This window comes from Bubalus kerabau, chromosome 4, assembly GCF_029407905.1.
Source record: "Bubalus kerabau isolate K-KA32 ecotype Philippines breed swamp buffalo chromosome 4, PCC_UOA_SB_1v2, whole genome shotgun sequence".
NCBI classification, from domain to species: Eukaryota; Metazoa; Chordata; class Mammalia; order Artiodactyla; family Bovidae; genus Bubalus; species Bubalus kerabau.
Window position 1 is genome coordinate 28,810,560 of NC_073627.1, and position 19,216 is coordinate 28,829,775.

The 19,216-nt window shown below is 39.0% G+C and overlaps 1 protein-coding gene across 1 annotated transcript in view; it reads left to right on the forward strand.

Moving 5' to 3' along the window:
- Positions 1 to 19,216, forward strand: part of UTP18 (UTP18 small subunit processome component) — a 53,007-nt gene that overhangs the window by 21,110 nt on the left and 12,681 nt on the right. The window contains exons 8-10 of the mRNA XM_055576253.1: positions 4,457 to 4,557; positions 4,852 to 4,942; positions 15,210 to 15,333. Of these exons, the coding sequence (XP_055432228.1) occupies positions 4,457 to 4,557; positions 4,852 to 4,942; positions 15,210 to 15,333 (316 nt within the window). The remainder of the gene's footprint in view (positions 1 to 4,456; positions 4,558 to 4,851; positions 4,943 to 15,209; positions 15,334 to 19,216) is intronic.

The window sequence follows — 19,216 nt, forward strand, 5'->3', positions numbered from 1 at the left end:
TCAAATCCTGCCCCGCCTCCCCACTCACCAAAAAAGTTGATTCCCTTCAATTTTTTTTGGGGGGGGGGTGGTGGTGAGGGGAGGAGGCATGGTGTACTTAATACCCACTAAGAGGTCTTTTATCTAGTGGGACACAGTTCATTAAATGTTTATTTTTTTTAAACCATATATCCTCTGGTTATAGATTATAAACATTTGATCTTTTTTCAAAGATAAATTACAGTGATCAGCTTCAGAAACAAGCTTAGAATACCTTCTTAGTAACTCAATTAAGTTTTACAATAATATAAAATAATGACCAAGGCTATTTCAAAAAGTAAGTTTTAAACAGTAGATATGTTCCCTGTCCTAATGATTTTCAGAATTTGGTGAGGCAGAATCCCCTTCTGTGGTGGCTCATATGGTAAATTCAGGAGACCTGGGTTTGATCCCTGGGTTAGGAAGATGATCTGGAGGAGGGCGTGGCAACCCACTCCAGTGTTCTTGCCTGGAAAATCCCATGGACTGCAGCCCTCCAGGCTCCTCTGTCCATGGTGTCACAAAGAGTTGGACACAACTGAGTGACTAAGCCTCAAGTAGCAGAGCTAAAATTTAATATTTATAAAAATACAATTTTCCCCAAAATTACCCTCACTTTTAACACACATGGCCAAATTAAGATAGATTTGTTTGTAAAATAAGATAAGTCTGGTTAACTGATCGTATAGGCTTGTATGTTTTGTCCAATAAAAAGGATACCCCAAGTGAAAACACATTTTTATCCCCCCCTCCTTTTTTTTTTGATGAGTGCATTAGCTTTGTAGCCAAGAAAAGCTTTAGCCCATTAAATTAAAAAATGGGGTTTGTCAGGGAGCTGGGAAGAGTCAGGCAGCTGTCTTGGATTTCCCATAGCTCTGATTGTTTAATTTACAGCTTAGTTTTTTAAATTTAGGACTGAAATCTTATAACCCAGTTTAGAACTTGAATCCACATAGTTGGGACTCCAGCCTAGCCAAAACCCATATTGAAACTTGAACCCAAGCTCTTTTAATTGAGATTACACACCTGTTTTTAGGACTTCATGAAGTTCAGATTTTTGATGTCTCATCACAGAATTCAGGAGAGACAAAGTGATGGGTATTTATTTAGAGAGAAGCACAATTCACAGAGTTGTGTGCCATCTCAAAAGGTAAGAGGCGTTATGAAAAACAGTCTTTTGAGTTTTAATCAGGGATAAAAGAACAGTCTCAGAATTAAAGTGGTTTCTTGCCAGATAAACTGACATAGAAGAGAAGAATGAATTGCTCTAGTGAATGTAGTAAAAAGTCTCCTGGAGTTAAAAAGGAAAGAAATAGAATGGAAACACATGTAAAGCATAGAAGGAAAACCTCAGAGTGAGAGAGAAGAGTATAGATTATTAAATTCTGTAACATCATTTAGTGGCTGGCTTTATCCCAGGCTAGCTGTTGGATGTGCACAAGCATAGCCTTTATATTCTTTTTATGTTTCTATGCAGCCACTACTCGAACCTTGTCAAAGCCACCAGAGAGTGAAATTCTTCTGTTTCATAAACCATTTCCCTTGTCTTCTGCACCAGCAGAAAGATCCCTTCCACAACTCCTGCCACCTTTCTGTGGCAGTCCATGCTGATCACCATTGTTCTTCCAGTTCCTTCTCTTTAAACATTTATATCATCAATCCCCTGGCCTGTACTTAGGTACCCAATCAGAGCTCCAAAGCATTCAGGGTTGATCGGCCCAACTGCAACAGGCTATCATCGAAAGAGCACCCTCCCTGGAACTCCTGGCCCATGGCATCCCATGGCCCTGCTAGGACCTGATCCTAGACCTTCCTTTTTTACCACAGGCCTGCCGCAGTCACCAGCTGAAACTGATTGATGTCATTTCAGGAAGGCTCTGAAGAGCTCTGGTACCACAGTCCTTTATGTCTCAGTGCAGAGAACAATTGAGCGAGAGCAAAGTGGTAGATAAGTGATTTATTAGAATAGGACGCTTGTGAGGCATATAAGCAGGTGGGTGAGAAATGCCATGCTCCAAGAACTTACTCATTGGAAGCACTGATGCTGAAGCTGAAACTCCAGTACTTTGGCCACCTGATGCGAAGAACTGACTCATTGGAAAAGAAAGAGCCTGGTGCTGGAAAGATTGAGGGCAGGAGGAGAACGGGATGACAGAGGATGAGATGGTTGGATGGCATCACCAACACAATGGACACGAGTTTGAGCAAGCTCCGGGAGTTGGTGATGGACAGGGAAGCTTGGCATGCTGCAGTCACGGGGTCACAAAGAGTCAGACATGACTGAGTGACTGAACAGAACAGAAGAACTTAGTGGGCAAAGGAAAAGTAGGAAGGGAGAGAAGACCTTGTCTTTTGAGTAGACATCATGTTTTCATCATCAGCTCCTCCTCCAGGTTGAGCAGGGGAGTGTTTTTGTCCCTGTGTGGTCAAGCTGTGTCCACAAGTTGTTGTTTTTGTGTGCAGAGAGCATGTCCTATGGATCATTAAATTAACTGAACTCACTGGCAGGATATGGGTCTCATGCCACCGTTGTTTTGTTTTGGGGCATGTCCTGTGCTTATGTTGCATGGTTTTGCTAAGCAAGCCTGTTTGGTTTTGTGGTTAAGCAGACCTAATTTCTGGAGTAATCATTAACTCACAGGGGTCTCCCAGATTTTTTTTACTTACAATCTCCTAGTGGGATTAACTATTTAATGACCTATTTTGTTCCTTCATTCTGTCCCTATCATAAGCTTTGGATAAAAATATCGCTGTCTTTCTTATTTTTCCAGTTAATTGATAAGGCAACTTTATTTGTTGGATATCTGATATTTCCTTCTTGAAGACAACCTCCTCTCCTTAGTTACCCCCAAACAACAGGCTTATTCAGAACAAAAAAGTAAGGTCTTTCATGATGGGCAGAGAGCTGTGGACTCTGTACGAGTCCTCTGGCACTTTGTCTCTTCTGTTGCCATCCTTGGTTTGTGTTGTATCCCGCACAGTCTGAGGGAAGTTTGTTTTCTGTTGCCCTTGTGATGCCTGTGCAGTCTGCAGTCCTGCAGCACTGTGCTGGTGCCCAGCTGCAGGCTCCATGGTGAGCACTTTGTGTTCTCTCTTATGTTCCTGCTGCCTAATGCTGTGTCCTTTGGATTGGGTCTGCAGGGGTTTCTAGCTGTAGCCTCACAGGGTGATAGACCTAATCTCCCTTTCTGGATTCTTCATGTTATGGTATTTTCCCTCTGTTTGGAGCTGTCTCTTTTGATTCTGTAGTCAGTGTATAATGTTTGCCCAAAATTTGGGGTGAAGATTACCCTTAGTAAGACTAGAGTCTAGAATCATTGTGAAGATTGATAATCCCTAGCTGAAGTAACCCTAGTAATTGGAAACAGGTATCTGGATTGATTCCAGTCAAGGAAATTAGGGTGTAGACTTTTGGTGGAGGTCTAGAGTGGGAGGCCCAGTTTTGTGGTATTTTAAACCAGCTAGACAAAGACTGTTAATAGCCCAGAGATAGTCTGTGGGACCTTTACCTATCATTTTCCTATGGGGAAACAGGAACTCCTCACTGGATTTTTCTAGTTTCTTTTTCCTGGTTAATACTTTAACTTAGCACATTAATTTTTTTTAATAACTTTTTTGACTAAGTGATACATTCACATGGTGCAAAAATCCAAAATGTACAAATGAATGGCTAATGAGAATTCTCTTGTCACCCTGGCCATTTACTTCCCTTCACTGGAAGTGTAGCCAGTTATACTTACTATGTATCCTTTCTGTTAGGCAACTTTTTAATGGGTATGTTGGCTCTTTAAGCAGTTTAATATCAGAAAGAATCTGTTGCATAGTATGAGCCTTTCAGGCATGGAAAAGAAAAGTGTCCCATTATAAATAAGTAAATTGACTCTCTGGTCTATATACTTAGCTCATGTGATTTGCTTACATGAGTCTTGAGAAGCTAATTAACTCTTAAATACATTACCGACATGTGGTTTTGTTTTTTCCTTTTGGATCCACAAAGTTAAGAAATAGACTTCCATATGTCATGGGATGTTTAGTAGGTGGATAGCAACTAGTTTCTACATGTTACTGTGTTTTAGCTATCTCTAATGGCAGTATATTTCCCTTTGGTGATGAATGTTGTGACAAAAAAGTATAATTTATTCATTCAGTTTATTTATGGGTATTACTGTTTACATTTAGAAACTTAGTCAATAAGTTTACTATTTGGAGAGCTGAGTCTCTGGCCTGCAATTAAAATGGTGAATGTTATCCAAGAGAAAGAACAAAAGTTTGCCAAGCATTTTATAGTGACCTTATATTTGAGTTATACTTGATGCATTGAGTCAGACTTATTCAGTGTCTGAGCCTACATTTTATTTAAGGCGCTTAAAAAGTAAGAGACTCTCAGTTGTCAGTAATTGCAAGCTATTAATCCTTATTGATTCATTTCCTTTCTTAGGTTTGAAAGAGAAGATAGTGAGGAGCTTTGAAGTTTCCCCAGATGGGTCCTTCCTGCTTATAAATGGTGTTGCTGGATATTTGCATTTGCTGTCTATGAAGGTGAACCATTATTAGCTGTTGCTTTTTCTAGGATAAGACATTAGACCAAGTAGGAATAGCCTTGAGCCATAACTCATGGCGTCCTTAAATCGGCATCCCAAGTGGAAGCACACAGGGGCTTGAAGAGAAGTTGTGGGCAGCAGGGGAAGAACTTTTGTGGTTTCTTTGGAGTATAGGGAAAAACAAAGTTAAGTAGGTGCTACAAAACAAGAGAACCAGATCATTTTTATTCTACACGTTGTGATTCTTTACAACTCCTAACAGTTTGGTAAGTAATATTTCTTATTCTTTCAGACGAAAGAGCTAATTGGTAGTATGAAAATTAATGGGAGGATTGCAGCATCCACATTCTCTTCAGATAGTAAGAAAGCATATGCATCTTCAGGTAAGTTAACAACAAGATGTGTTTAAATATCAAATTTAATCAAAACTGAGTTTGATTTTAGACTTCTGTGTTAGTAAGAAAATCATTTTTATTTTTAGAATTAATTTTTCATTGCTGTTTGCCTTCTCATTTACTGACTAGTAATGGTGAAAGGTTAACCACTTAATGTGTACTATTTGGAGAAAAGATGGGAAGAAGATTCACATTTGAAAGATAGTTCATTCTGAGATTTTTTTTTTTTTTGAAGAATTGCATTTAGGGTCCACCCTCTTTTTAAAATATTTATGTAGGTCTTTTTGGCTCTGCTGGGTCTCTGTTGCTGGGTGCTGGCTTTCTGTAGTTGTGGTGCTTGGGTGCTTCTCTAGTCGTGGCGTGCAGGCTTCGCATTGCAGTGGTGTCTCTTACTGCAGAGCGTGGGCTCTCCGGTGAGTGGCTGCAGTACTTGGCGGTGTGTGGGCTCAGTGGATGTGCACAGGTTTAGTTGCGCTGCCGCATAGGGATCAAACTGGTGTCCCGTGCATTGCACAGCAGGCTGTTAACCACTGAACCACCAGGGAAGCCCCATTCTGAAACTTCCTTTTTTTTCTTTATAAAAGTTACTTAGAATCACTATTTCTTTTCTTTTAGCCCCATTTCACTTGGATACTGTTTGGAATTTTCTTCTGAAAACAGTTCTGATTTTATCATGATATTTCTATAATACTGTTTTTTTTAATTAATTTATTTTTTATTGAAGGATAATTGCTTTACAGAATTTTGTTCTTTTCTGTCAAACCTCAACATGAATCAGCCATAGGTATACATATATCCCCTCCCTTTTGAACCTCCCACCCCAGCCCACCCCTCTCAATTGATACAGAGCCCCTGTTTGAGTTTTCCTGAGCACTACCGCAAATTCCTGTTGGCTATGTATTTTAAATATGGTAATGTAAGTTTCCATGTTACTTTTTCCATACATCTGTCTCACCCCCTCCTCCCCTCACCATATCCATAAGTCTATCCTCTATGTCTGTTTCTCCTTTGCTGCCCTGTAAATAAATTCTTCAGTACCATTTTTCTAGATTCCGTATACGTGCATTAGAATACAATATCTTTCTTTTTCTAACTTTCTTCACTCTGTACAATAGGTTCTTTTCTAGGTTCGTCCATCTCATTAGAACTGACTCAAACGTGTTCCTTTTAATGGCTGAGTAATATTCCATTGTGTATACGTAACAATTTCTTTATCCATTCATCTGTCAATGGACATCTAGGTTGCTTCCATGTTCTAGCTATTGTAAATAGTGCTGCAGTCAACAGTGCAGTACATTTGTCTCTTTCAAGTTTGGTTTCCTCAGGATATATGCATTGGAGTTGGATTGCTGAGTCGTATGGTGGTTTTATTCCTAGCTTTTAAAGGGATCTCCATACCATCTTACCTAGTGGCTGTATCCGTTTACATTCCCACAGTATGCAAGAACAGTGCGAGAAGTGTTGCCAGCAGTGTGAGAACATTCCCTTTTCTGCGCACCCTCTCCAGCATTATTGTTTGTAGACTCTTTGATGATGGCCATTCTGACTGGTGTGAGATGATATCTCATTGTAGTTTTGCTTTGCAGTTCTCTCATAATGAGCGATGTTGAGCATCTTTTCATGTGTTTGTTAGCCATCTGTTTGTCTTCTTTGGAGAAATGTCTGTTTAGGTCTTTTTTCCACTTTTTGATTGGGTTGTTTGTTTTTCTGGTATTGGGTTGTATGAGGTGCACGTATATTTTGGAAACTGATCCTTTGTCATTTCATTTGCTGCTGTTTTCTCCCATTCTGAGGGTTGTCTCTTTACCTTGCTTATAGTTTCCTTTGCTGTGCAAAAGCTTTTAAGTTTAATCAGGTCCCATTTGTTTATTTGTGTTTTTATTTCCATTATTCTAGGAGGTGGGTCATAGAGGATCTTGCTTTGATTTACTTCATCAAGTGTTCTGCCTATGTTTTCCTCTAAGAGTATTATAGCTTCTGGTCTTACATTTAGGTCTTTAATCCACTTTGAGTTTATCTTTGTGTATGGTGTTAGGAAGTGTTCTAATTTTATTCTTTTACGTGTAGCTGTCCAGTTTTCCCAGAACTATTTATTGAAGAGGCTCTTTGCCCCATTGTAAAAAATAAGGTACCCATAGGTGCATGGGTTTATTTCTGGGCTTTCTGTCTTGTTTGATTGGTCTATATTTCTGTTTCTGTGCTGGTACCATACTGTCTTGATGACTGTAGCTTTGTAATATAATCTGAAGTCAGGAAGGTTTATTCCTCCAGCTTCATTCTTCTTTCTCAAGACTGCTTCAGCTATTTGGGGTCTTTTGTGTTTCCATATGAATTGTGAAAATTTTTATTCTAGTTCTGTGAAAAATGTCATTGGTAATTTGATAGGGATCACACTGAATCTGTAAATTGCTTTTGGTAATATAGTCATTTTCACAATATTGACTCTTCCTACCCAGGAACATGGAATATCTCTCCATTTGTTTATGTCGTCTTTGATTTCTTTCATCATTGTCTAATAATTTACTGTGTACAGTTCTTTTGTCTCCTTAGGTTAGTTTATTCCTAGATATTTAATTCTTTTTTTTCTTGCAGTGGTGAGTGGGATTGATTTCTTAATTTCTCTTTCTGATATTTCATTGTTAGTGTATAGAAATGCAACTGATTTCTATGTATTGGTTTTGTATCCTGCAACTTTGCTAAATTGACTAATTAGCTCTAGTAATTTTCTGATACTGTCTTTAGGGTGTTCTATATACAATATCCTCTCATCTACAAACAGAGCTTCTTCTTTTCCAATCTGGATTCCTTTTATTTCTTTTTCTTCTCTGATTGCTATAGCTAGACTTCTAGAACTATGTTGAATAATAGTGGTGAAAGTGGATACCCTTGTCTTGTTCCTTATCTTAGGAGGAATGCTTTCACCTTTGAGAATAATGTTTGCTGTAGACTTACCATATGTGGAGGTAGGTTCCTTCTATGCCCATCTTTCGAAGTTTTAATCATAAATGGGTGCTGAATTCTGTCAAAAGCTTTTTCTGCATCTATTGAGATTATCATATGGTTTCTGTCTTTCAATTTGTTAATATGGTATATCACATTGATTTGCATACATTGAAGAATCCTTGCTTCCCTGGAATAAACCCAGCTTGATCATGGTGTATGAGCTTTTTGATGTGTTGCTGAATTCTGTTTGCTAAAATTTTGTTGAGAATTTTTGCATCTATGTTAATCAGTGATACTGGCTTGTAGTTTTCTTTTTTTGTGTTGTCTCTGGTTTTTGTATCAGGGTGACGGTGGCCTCATAGAATGAGTTTGGAAGTGTTTCTTGCTTTGCGATTTTTTGAGAGAGTTTTAGAAGGAAGGCATTGGCTCGTCTCTAAATGTTTGATAGAATTCTCCTGTGAAGCCATCTGGTCCTGGGCTTTTGTTTTGGGGGAGATTTTTGATCACAGCTTCAATTTCATAGCTTGTAATTGGGTTGTTCTTAATTTCTATTTCTTCCTAGTTCAGTCTTGGAAGATTCAACTTTTCTAAGAATCTGTCCATTTCTTCCAGTTTATCCATTTTATTGCCATACAGTTGTTCATAATAGTCTCTTATAATCCTTTGTATTTCTGCATTGTCTGTTGTAACCTCTACTTTTTCATTTCTAATTTTGTTGATTTGATTCTTCTCTTTTTTTCTTGATGAGTCTGGTTAAAGGTTTGTCAATTTTGTTTATCTTCTCAAGGAACCAGCTTTTAGTTTTGTTAATCTTTACTATTATTTCTTTCATTGCTTTTTCATTTATTTCTGCTTTGATCTTTATAATTTCTTTCCTTTGGGGTTTTTTTTTGTTCTTCTTTTTCCAGTCGTTTTAGGTGTAAAGCTGGGTTGTCTATTCGATGTTTTTCTTGCTTCTTAAGGTAGGATTGTATTGCTATAAACTCCCCTCTTAGAACTGCTTTTGCTGCAGCCCATAGGTTTTGAGTTGTTGTGCTTTCAGTGTCATTTATTTCTGCTGCTGCTGCTAGGTCACTTCAGTCGTGTCCAACTCTGTGCGACCCCATAGACGGCAGCCCACCAGGCTCCCCCGTCCCTGGGATTCTCCAGGCAAGTTGCCATTTCCTTCTCCAATGCATGAAAGTGAAAAGTGAAAGTGAAGTCGCTGAGTTGTGCCCGACTCTTGGCGACCCCATGGACTGCAGCCTACCAGGCCCTTCCATCCATGGGATTTTCCAGGCAAAAGTACTGGAGTGGGGTGCCATTGCCTTCTCTGTCATTTATTTCTAGAAATTTTTTAATTTCTCTTTTGATTTCTTCTGTAACCTGTTGGTTATTTAGAAACATATTGTTTACTCTCCATATGTGTGTGTTTCTTACAGTTTTTTTCTTGTACTTGATACCTAGTCTTATAGCATTGCAGTCAGAGAAGATGCTTGATACTTCAATTTTCTTAAATTTGCTGAGGTTTGATTTGTGACCCAAGATGTGGTCTATCCTAGAGAATGTTCCATGTGCACTTGAGAAGAAGGTATAGTATTCTTCATTTGGATGGAATATCCTGAAGATATCAATGAGCTCCATCTCATCTAATGTATCATTTAAGACTTGTGTGTCCTTATTAATTTTCTGTTTTGATGATCTTTCCTTTAGTGTGAGTGGGGTGTTTTAGTCTGCTACTATTACTGTGTTACTGTCAATTTCTCCTTTTATGTGTGTTAGTGTTTTATGTATTGAGGTGCTCCTATGTTGGGTGCATAGATATTTACAATTTTTATGTCTTCCTCTTGAATTGATCCCTTGATCATTATGTAGTGTCCTTATCTCTTGTAAGCTTCTTTATTTTGTCTGTTTTGTCTGATATGAGGATTGCTACTCCAGTCTTCTTTTGCGTCCCATTTGCATGTAATATATTTTTCCATCCTCTCACTTTCAGTCTATATGTGTCTTTAGGTCTGAAGTGGGTTTCTTGTAGACAGCATATATATGGGTCTTGTTTTTATATCCATTCTGCCCATCTCTTGTCTTTTGGTTGGAGCATTTAATCCATTTACATTTAAAATAATTATTGATATATATGTTCCTATTGTCATTTTCTCAATTGTTTGGGGTTGATTTTTTAGATCTTTTTTCTTCTCTTGTATTTCTTTACTATAAGTCCCTTTAACTTTTGTGTAAAGCTGGTTTGGTAGTACTAAATTCTCTTAACTTTTGCTTCTCAGAAAAGCTTTTTATTTCTCCATCAATTCTGAATGAAATCCTTGCCAGGTACAGTAATCTTGGTTGTAGAATTTTCCCTTTCCGTACTTTAAATATATCCTGCCATTCCCTTCTGGCCTGCAGTTTTTGCTGAAAGATCTGCTGTTAGAAGTGTATGGGGTTTCCCCATATGTTACTTGTTGCTTCTCCCTTGCTGCTTTTAATATTATTTCTTTGTTAGTTTAATTAGTATGTGTCTTGGCATGTTTCTCCTTGGGTTTATCCTGTATGGGACTCTGTGCCTTTTGGACTTGATTGACTATTTCCTTTTTTGATGTTGGGGAAATTTTCAACTATAATCTCTTCAAAAATTTTTCATACCTTTTCTTTTTCTCTTCTTCTCCTGGGACCCCCTATAATTCGATGTTGGTGCGTTTGGTATTGTCCCAGAGGTCACTGTTCTTTTCATTCTTTTTACTTTATTCAGCTCTTCAGAAGTTATTACCACCATTTTATCTTCCAACTCACTGATTGTTCTTTTGCTTCAGATATTCTGCTATTGATTTCTTCTAGAGTATTTGTAATCTCAGTACTTGTGTTGTTTTTCTCTGTATGCTTATTCTTTAATTCTTTTAGGTCTTTGTGAATTGATTCTTGCATTTTCTCCATTTTTGTTTTCAAGCTTTTTGATGATCTTTACTAGCATTATTCTGAATTCTTTTTCAGGTAGTTTGCCTATTTCCTCTTCATTTATTTGGACTTCTGTGTTTTAGTTTGTTCCTTCATTTATGTAGTATTCTCTGCCTTTTCATTATTATTATTTTTTAACATTGTGTTTGAGGTCTCCTTTTCCCAGCCTTCAAGGTTGAATTCTTTCTTCCTTTTGGTTTCTGCCCTCTAGGGCTGGTCCAGTCGTTTGTGTAAGCTTCCTATAGGGTGGGATTTGTGCTGAGTCTTTGTTTTTCCTCTGGTGGGCAAGGCTGAGTGAGGTGGTAATCCTGTCTGCTGATGATTGGGCTTGTATTTTTGTTTAGTTTGTTGTTTAGTTTTCCTGTATAGGTCTTGTATTCAAGTGGTTTCCTTTGTGGAAGTTCTCACTATTTGATACTCCCTAGGGGTTAGTTCTCTGGTAGTCTAAGGTCTTGGAGTCAGTACTTCCACTCCGAAGGCTCAAGGCTTTATCTCTGGTCAGGGACAAAGATTCCACAAGTGGTTTGTTATGGCATTGTGAGATTAAAATAAGTATCCAAAATTGAGAAACCAAAGATGAAAGTGAAAATTGCTCAGTTGTGTCCGACTCTTTGCAACTCCATGGACTTTATAATCTATGGAATTCTCTAGGCCAGAACACTGGAGTGGGTAGCCTTTTCCTTCTCCAAGGGATCTTCCCAACCCAAGGATCAAACCCAGGTCTCCCACACTGCAGGTGGATTTTTTACCAGCTGAGCCTCAAGGGAAACCCGAGAATACTAGAGTGGGTAGCCTATCCCTTCTCCAGCAGATCTTCCCAACCCAGAAATCGAACTGGGGTTTCCTGCATTGCAGGCGGATTCTTTACCAGCTGAGCCACAGGGACCCCAGACAAATGGCAGTTATAAAATAAGGCAAATAATCATTGAAATAATGGAATATGCATATACACCCATAAGCACAGTCAAAACAGTCCAACAAAAATAAAGCACAGTAGATTGACCTGGTGAACAAAGGAGATCAAGAAGTGTATCTACCAGTTAAGACTAACTAAAACACAAACTGGAAAACAAAACTAAAGCATGGTGCCAAGTGGGGAATAAAACAAAATAAAATTTATGTTTAGAGGAAAGGTAAGAATGAAAAGAAACAATAGATATCCAAAGTTAAATAGAGGTAGATAAAGAAGATTTATATACATTAAAGATTAACTGCAAGGGGAAAAGAACAGTAGGAAAAGTAAACAAAAGAGTAAATGTAGAAAAAAAAATAATAGGTTTTAAAAGTTAAAATTGAGAAAAGAAAACAAAAAAGGAAAACTCCACAGAACTGCAAAAGCCCAACATAGAGCCAGAGGTTTGTAACAGCAATAACAAATGTGACTGAGAGAAAAAAAAGAATCAAAAGCCTAATTAGATTTTATAGTGCCAATAAAATCGACAACTCCAGCCAAGGTGGGGGGTGGAAATGGAAGGAAAACAAACAAACAAACAAACAAAAGAATCTATAGAACAAGTCCAAACATAAAAGTAATAATTGTTTTTCTTGAGTCACTGCTGTCAGAGTCCTTTCTCGCCGGGAGTTCCAGTCCACCTTACCTCCCTAGGATGCCTTCCAACTCTGGACTTGCTGTGGGGGCAGCTCAGATTCTAATTTGGTCCTACTCCCGTGTGTTCTTGCCTCCAATATCCACAGCTATCAGAACCAGTGTGCTTTCTTTTGTAGGAGCTCTCAGTGTCCTTTTATATATTCCATAAACATAGAGTCTGGCTAGTTGATCTTGTGGATTTAATCTGCAGCTTGTACAGCTGGTGGGAAGGTGTTGGGTCTTCCTGCTGTACTGCCTGTGGGTTTCACTTGTGGTTTTATTACCACCTCTCATGTGGGTCGTCCGCTGGGGTTTGCTCCTGAGGCTTCCCTTCCCTTGAGGACTTGGGTTTGCCCCTGCGAGGGCCAGGTATGAAGGTGGTGCAGCTGCTTGGGTTGCAGGGGTTCTGGCAGCACCAGGTACTCAGGAGTTGGCGGCTAGGGCAGCAGGAAATACAGTGCTCTAGAAGGGTATGGCAGCCAGGATTGGCTGATACGCTCCAGTATCCTTGCCTGGAGAACCCCCTTGACAGAGAAGCCTGGCAGGCCACAGTCTACAGGGTCACAGAGTTGGACATGGTCGCAGAGTCGGACATGACTGAAGTGACCCTGAGCGCATAGATGCAATACTTTCTTTGTCTGTGGCAGCTCTGCCCGAGTGAGAGTTGAGCGTGAAGGTGATGCAGCAGCTTGGCTTGTGGGGACCCTGGCGGTGCCAAGTGTGCAGGGACACAGACTCCCTCTGCTGCAGGATTTATGGCCCTATCATCTTCCTGACCCAGGAACTGAACCTTGCAGCTCCCACATTGTAGGAGCCACCAGGGAAGCCAGTCAGCATCTGTTTTCCCTATTAATTAATTAATATGCTAGTTTTTTTGAGGAGTAAGGAATAAATATTGATACAGAGTAGTAATGTTCCTAATGAAATTGTCCTTGGATCCTGGGAGAGTCAGAGTTTGGGAGAAGAGTTAAAGGGTCAGCAGAGCTACTAAGATTTGGTTATATGAATTGGATATAGATATTAAATGTTTACACAGTATGATGGTCTAATTTACCACAAGAAAGTTCCTAAAATTAGAGAAGGAGTAATCAAAAGTTGAGCCTTGGTAAGTTAGGGAATTCCCTGTATTTTGATTGGTGTTCTCCCCCTTCCCTTTTTTCTCCTTTCCTCCTTGTATAAGAAGTGATTTATGTGATTAGCATCATGTTGTTCATATTACCTTGTTTTATGTATATGAAGAATATTTTGATAGGATTGTTGAAGAAAGAGTTCTTTGATCTTTTCAACTTAACTAGTTCTTTCATTTTGTTTTCTGCTGGATTAATTATTGCTTTCTTTGCCTTAAGTCATCAACTTAACCATCTAATACTCTTGCTTTCTAGATGGTCTTCCTGCCCTTCATCCCTTCCCTTCCCATTTTAGTCTGTTACTAGCAAATTTTTAAACATCTGTCTTTACTGTACCATGACTCTATAGACAAACATACAGGCTTTAAAATTTGCACCTATTAAAATTTTTCCTAAATACATATTGTAAACCTAAACCCTTTTGTCAGCCTGGGAAAATTTGTTAATGAAATAGTTGAAACAGTGAGATTCATTGAATTCTCAGTGAAGGAATAGTAGTATAGAAGGATGAACATTAGAGCAATAATCACAGTAAAGAGAGAAAAGAGATGAGTGAGAGGCTACTTTTGAGATGCATATAGGGTCATTATTACAGATTTATAATGGGTCTGAGGAAGAGGGTGATCATCAATATGGAATATATAGGAGAGAGAAGAAAGAATAAGGACAGATTTTGGTTGTTAGATGGCTATTTCTACCATGAAAGTGTGTTCTCATCAGATTTATTATCCCCTCTTTCTCCCTTCTCTAAACTATTTGTGCTTATTACTCAGAATTGTAAAGTTCAATTCACTTCAGTCGCTCAGTCATGTCTGACTCTTTGCAACTCCATGGACTGCAGCACGCCAGGCTTCCCTGTCCATAACCAACTCCTGGAGCCTGCTCAAACTCATGTCTGTCGAATTGGTGATGCCATCCAACCATCTCATTTTCTGGTCGTCCCCTTCTCCTCCTGCCTTCAATCTTTCCCAGCATCAGGGTCTTTTCCAAGGAGCCATTTCTTCGCATCAGGTGGCCAAATTATTGGCGCTTCAGCATCAGTCCTTCCAATGAACATTCAGGGCTGATTTCCTAGGATTGACTGGTTTGATCTCCTTGCAGTCCAAGGGACTCGCAAGAGTCTTCTCCAACACCACAGTTCAAAAACATACCTCCTAGGAATTGTACACACGTCCTTAATTATATCCTGTTAGTCTAGACCAGTCATCCTTCACTTTTTCCTCCTCCTCTTGATGTCATCAATATCATCATCAGTTTGGTGTCTAAATCACCTGGCCTTACATATTAGGTACTCTAATACCTATTGATAGATGTTGGAAAACCTGTGCTGGTGGATATTTTGTTTTTTTTCAAATTTTTCTCCATTAATTTATTTGAGTGAAACGTAGGAACTTTTCTAAAAGCTCAGCTCAAGCCAAGAGTTTGTGATTTTTCACTCTAAACCTAAAGATACTATTTATTAGTGACTAATGGGATATAGTTTTGTATACATGAAAATGTATACAAGAAACACTTTTTAGGCCAGTTTTCTAGACCTAGAACATTTACAGGTCTTCTTAGTAACTTGTACTATTAAAGAGGAACTAAGAATGAATTTGGTTGCCTTTCAAGTTTAAAACAAAGTTAACCAACCCCCCCAACTCCCCCCCTTTTTTTTTGGCTCTTTCAGGGGACGGGGAAGTTTATGTTTGGGATGTGAACTCTAGAAAGTGCCTTAACAGATTTGTTGATGAAGGCAGCTTATATGGATTAAGCATTGCCACATCTAGGAATGGACAGTATGTGGCTTGTGGGTAAGTAAACAGAGGTTCTGGTATCCTTTAATCACCTTTTGCTAATGAAAAAATATTAAAGAATTGAATATACGAGATGGTACCTGAGTACTGTTTATAAAGTGTTTAGTGATATGAAATTATAAACCCAGCTCTTTTACATTTTATTGTCTTAATAAGATTTTCTAATATTTGTGTTTAATAATATTAATGGCAGTTTTTCAGCTCTATAGCAAAGAAAATATTGGACTAACTTCTTGTGTGCATGCATCCTAAGTCGCTTCAGTCGTGTCCAACTATTTGTGACCCTGTGGATGGTAGCCCTCCAGTCTCCTCTGTCCATGGAATTCTCCAGCCAAGAATACTGGAGTGGGTTGCCAGGCCCTCCTCCACAGGATCTTCCCAACCAGGGATCAGACCTGTATCTCTTGTGTCTCCTGCATTGGCAGGCAGGTTCTTTACTACTAGTGCCACCTGGGAAACCCAGACTCCCTTATTATGTTACAGTACTTTTTTCTCTTATGTTTGGAATATTTGTTTAAGTCTTAAAGATACTTAAAAGTATATGTTCCTTCATCTAGCTATGTGGTATAAACCAGTAACATGTTTTTTGGGATACTATTGTTAGTATTATAGGGATCTTGAAAGTATTATCTAGAACATGTTACTGTGTCATTGCTGAGAAAAATGGTTATTGCACTGGGGAAAAGATGGCTGTATTGTCCTATTTGATTTTAAAGATGCAGGGTAGGACAAGGAGGTGTTGCGTGTTAGAATTACCTGTAATTCTAAATGATTTTACCACCAAATCACTAATCAGCAACTGTAATTTTAGAACTTCCAGAAGTTGATCTTTATGACTGTTAGATTAAACAAAATTGATCCATAAAGAGTTTTCATTCCGATTCTCCCTTGTTGGGCAGTCCAGTGGGTCCAGCAGCATAGCTTGTTCACCACTTTTTCTTCACCACCTCCTTCAAAGGCTAAAATTGGGGAAACTGCCTATAAATATCTCTGTCACCATTTGGATATTGGTCAGCAGCTACCTTGTAGCCTGGGAAGAAAGGAGAGTAGAACCAGGCTGTGGCGCTCGGAGGCCAGGCTAACATCATGTGAGTCTGACGCAGGCAGGGAGACAGCCTGAGCCCAGCGCTTGCTGGAGCAGTATGCACTATGGCAGCAGTGTATGATTAGCAAGTCTTTTGAGACTAAAGCTCCTTTAAAATGTAGACTGGGAGTAAAATTATAAGTAATTTTAAGCAGACCTGCTTTACCTTTGTGTAAGACAAAAACTGCACAAACATAACCATCACTCAGATTTGTGAAGTTAATCTTTTTCTGGTTTTTGCCTCTTTTTTTTTTTTTTTTTTTTTTTTTACTTTTTGTTAATCCCCTTTGACAGGCCCAGAGAGGAACGACTCTAATATTAGCCATTTAAACTCATTTGATTTTAATTGCCTGTCAGTGTAATTGAATTCTGATGCGCTTGGTCAAAGACCATTTCTAGGTTTTTATTGTTAAACCTGTAAAGAAAGGCCTTAACCCTTCTTAGAGGAGTTTCTCATGTAGGGGGGAGAGTTATTGGTGGTACAGTCAGAGCAGAGGTAGGAGAAACTGAACTCATTGACTGGCTGCTCCTTCCCTTCCTCCTACCTCTCTCTCTTCCTCTCTTGATCTCAAAATCTGTCTGATAGTGTCCATTAACTCTTCTCAGTGTCGTGGCTTAAAGTGGATGCTTTCGATTTACAGCTTTGCTCTGATAGGGACATAGAAAACTCAGAATATTGTAAATAGAGGTCTTTTGTTTTATAGTGCCTTTTTTTTTAATGGGTTTGGTTAATGTAAGGATTGCTACAACTCATGTTGTTTGATTTCCAGTTCTGTGTTCTTTCCACACTGCCACCCCCTAAGTATTTTGATTTTATTTTAAAAGACTACTGAAAATTCAGGACTGTAGAGAATTACAAGTGAAAGTGAAGTCGCTCAGTTGTGTCCGACTCCTTGCGACCCCTTGGACTGTAGCCTACCAGGCTCCTCTATCCATGGGGTTTTCCAGGCAAGAGTACTGGAGTGGGTTGCCATTTCCTTCTCCAGGGGATCTTCCCGACCCAGGGATTGAACCCAGGTTTCCTGCATTGTAGGCAGACACTTTACCATCTGAGCCACCAGGAAAGTATAGGTATATAACATCCAGCTAAAGATAGGTATATAACATCTGGCTAAAGACTAGCAAGGGGGCACTCTTTCTGCCCCCTTCTGATGTCTAAGTCAGAAGCTTTCTCTGTCTCTTTTACACTTTAATAAAACTTTATTACACAAAAAGTTTGTTAGCGATCAAGCCTTGTTACTGGCCCCAGATTGAACTCCTCTCCTCCAGAGGCCAAGAATCACAGTGTCTTTCATGGCTCAGCAACAACCTATCATGAGCTTGTGACTATAAGCTGCAACTACTGAAGCTCACATCCTGGAGCCCATGCTCTGCAACAAGAGAAAGCCACCACAATGAGAAACTCGCACACAGCAATTGGCGGGTAGCCCCTGCTCCCCACAAGTAAAGAAAAGCCCTTGCAGGAGGGAAGACCCAGCACAGCCAAAAATAAATAAATATATTTTTTAAAAAAGAATTCATCAGAATAATGATAGTAAAGATGATCCAAAATCTTGAAAACAGTGGAGGTTACAGGTAAATAGATTAGAGACAAGGATTGAGAAGATGCAAGAAATGGTTGACAAGGACTTAAAAGAAATAAAGAGTCAATCAATAATGAATAGTGCAATAACTGAGATTGAAAGCACTCTGGAGGGAAACAATAGTAGAATAACTGAGACAGAAGATAGGATAAGTGAGGTGGAAGAATATTGGAAATAAATGAAGCAGAGAGGAAAAAAAGAAACAAGAATTAAATGAGGACAACCTCAAGAGACCTCTAGGACAATGTTAAATGCCCCAACATTCAAATCATAGTAGTCCCAGAAGAAGACGACAAAAAGAAAGGGCATGAGAAGACATTTGAGGAGATAATAGTTGAAAATTTCCCTAAAATGGGAGAGGAAATAGCCACCCAAGTCCAAAAAACCCGGCGAGTCCCAAACAGGATAAACCCAACGCAAAACACCCCAAGACACATATTAATCAAACTAACAAGGTTAAACACAAAGAGCAAATATTAAAAGCCGCAAGGGAAAAGCAACAAATAACACAAAAGGGGATCCCCATAAGGATAACAGCTGATCTTTCAAAAGAAACTCTTCAAGCCAGAAGGGAATGGCAGGACATACAGTGATGAAAGAGAAAAACCTACAACCCAGATTACTATACCCAGCATGGATCTCATTCAAATATGAAGGAGAAATCAAAAGCTTTACAGACAAGCAAAAGCTGAGAGAATTCAGCACCACCAAACCAGCTCTTCAACAAATGCTAAAGGATCTCCTCTAGACAGGAAACAGGAAAAGGTTTATAAACTCGAACCCAAAACAACAAAGTAAATGGCAACAGGATCATACTTATCAGTAATTACATTAAATGTAAATAGGTTGAATGCCCCAACCAAAAGACAAAGACCTGCTGAATGGATAAAAAAACAAGACCTCTGTATATGCTGTCTAAGAGACCCACCTGAAACCAAGGGACACATACAGACTGAAATGAAGGGCTGGAAAAAGATATTTCATGCAAATAGAGACCAAAAGAAAACAGGAGTAGCAATACTCTTATCAGATAAAATAGACTTTGAAATAAAGGTCATAAAAAGAGACAAAGAAGGACACTACATAATGATCAAAGGATCAATCCAAGAAGATATAACAATTAGAAATATATATGCATCCAAGTCGGAGAAGGCAATGGCAACCCACTCCAGTACTCTTGCCTGGAAAATCCCATGGATGGAGGAGCCTGATA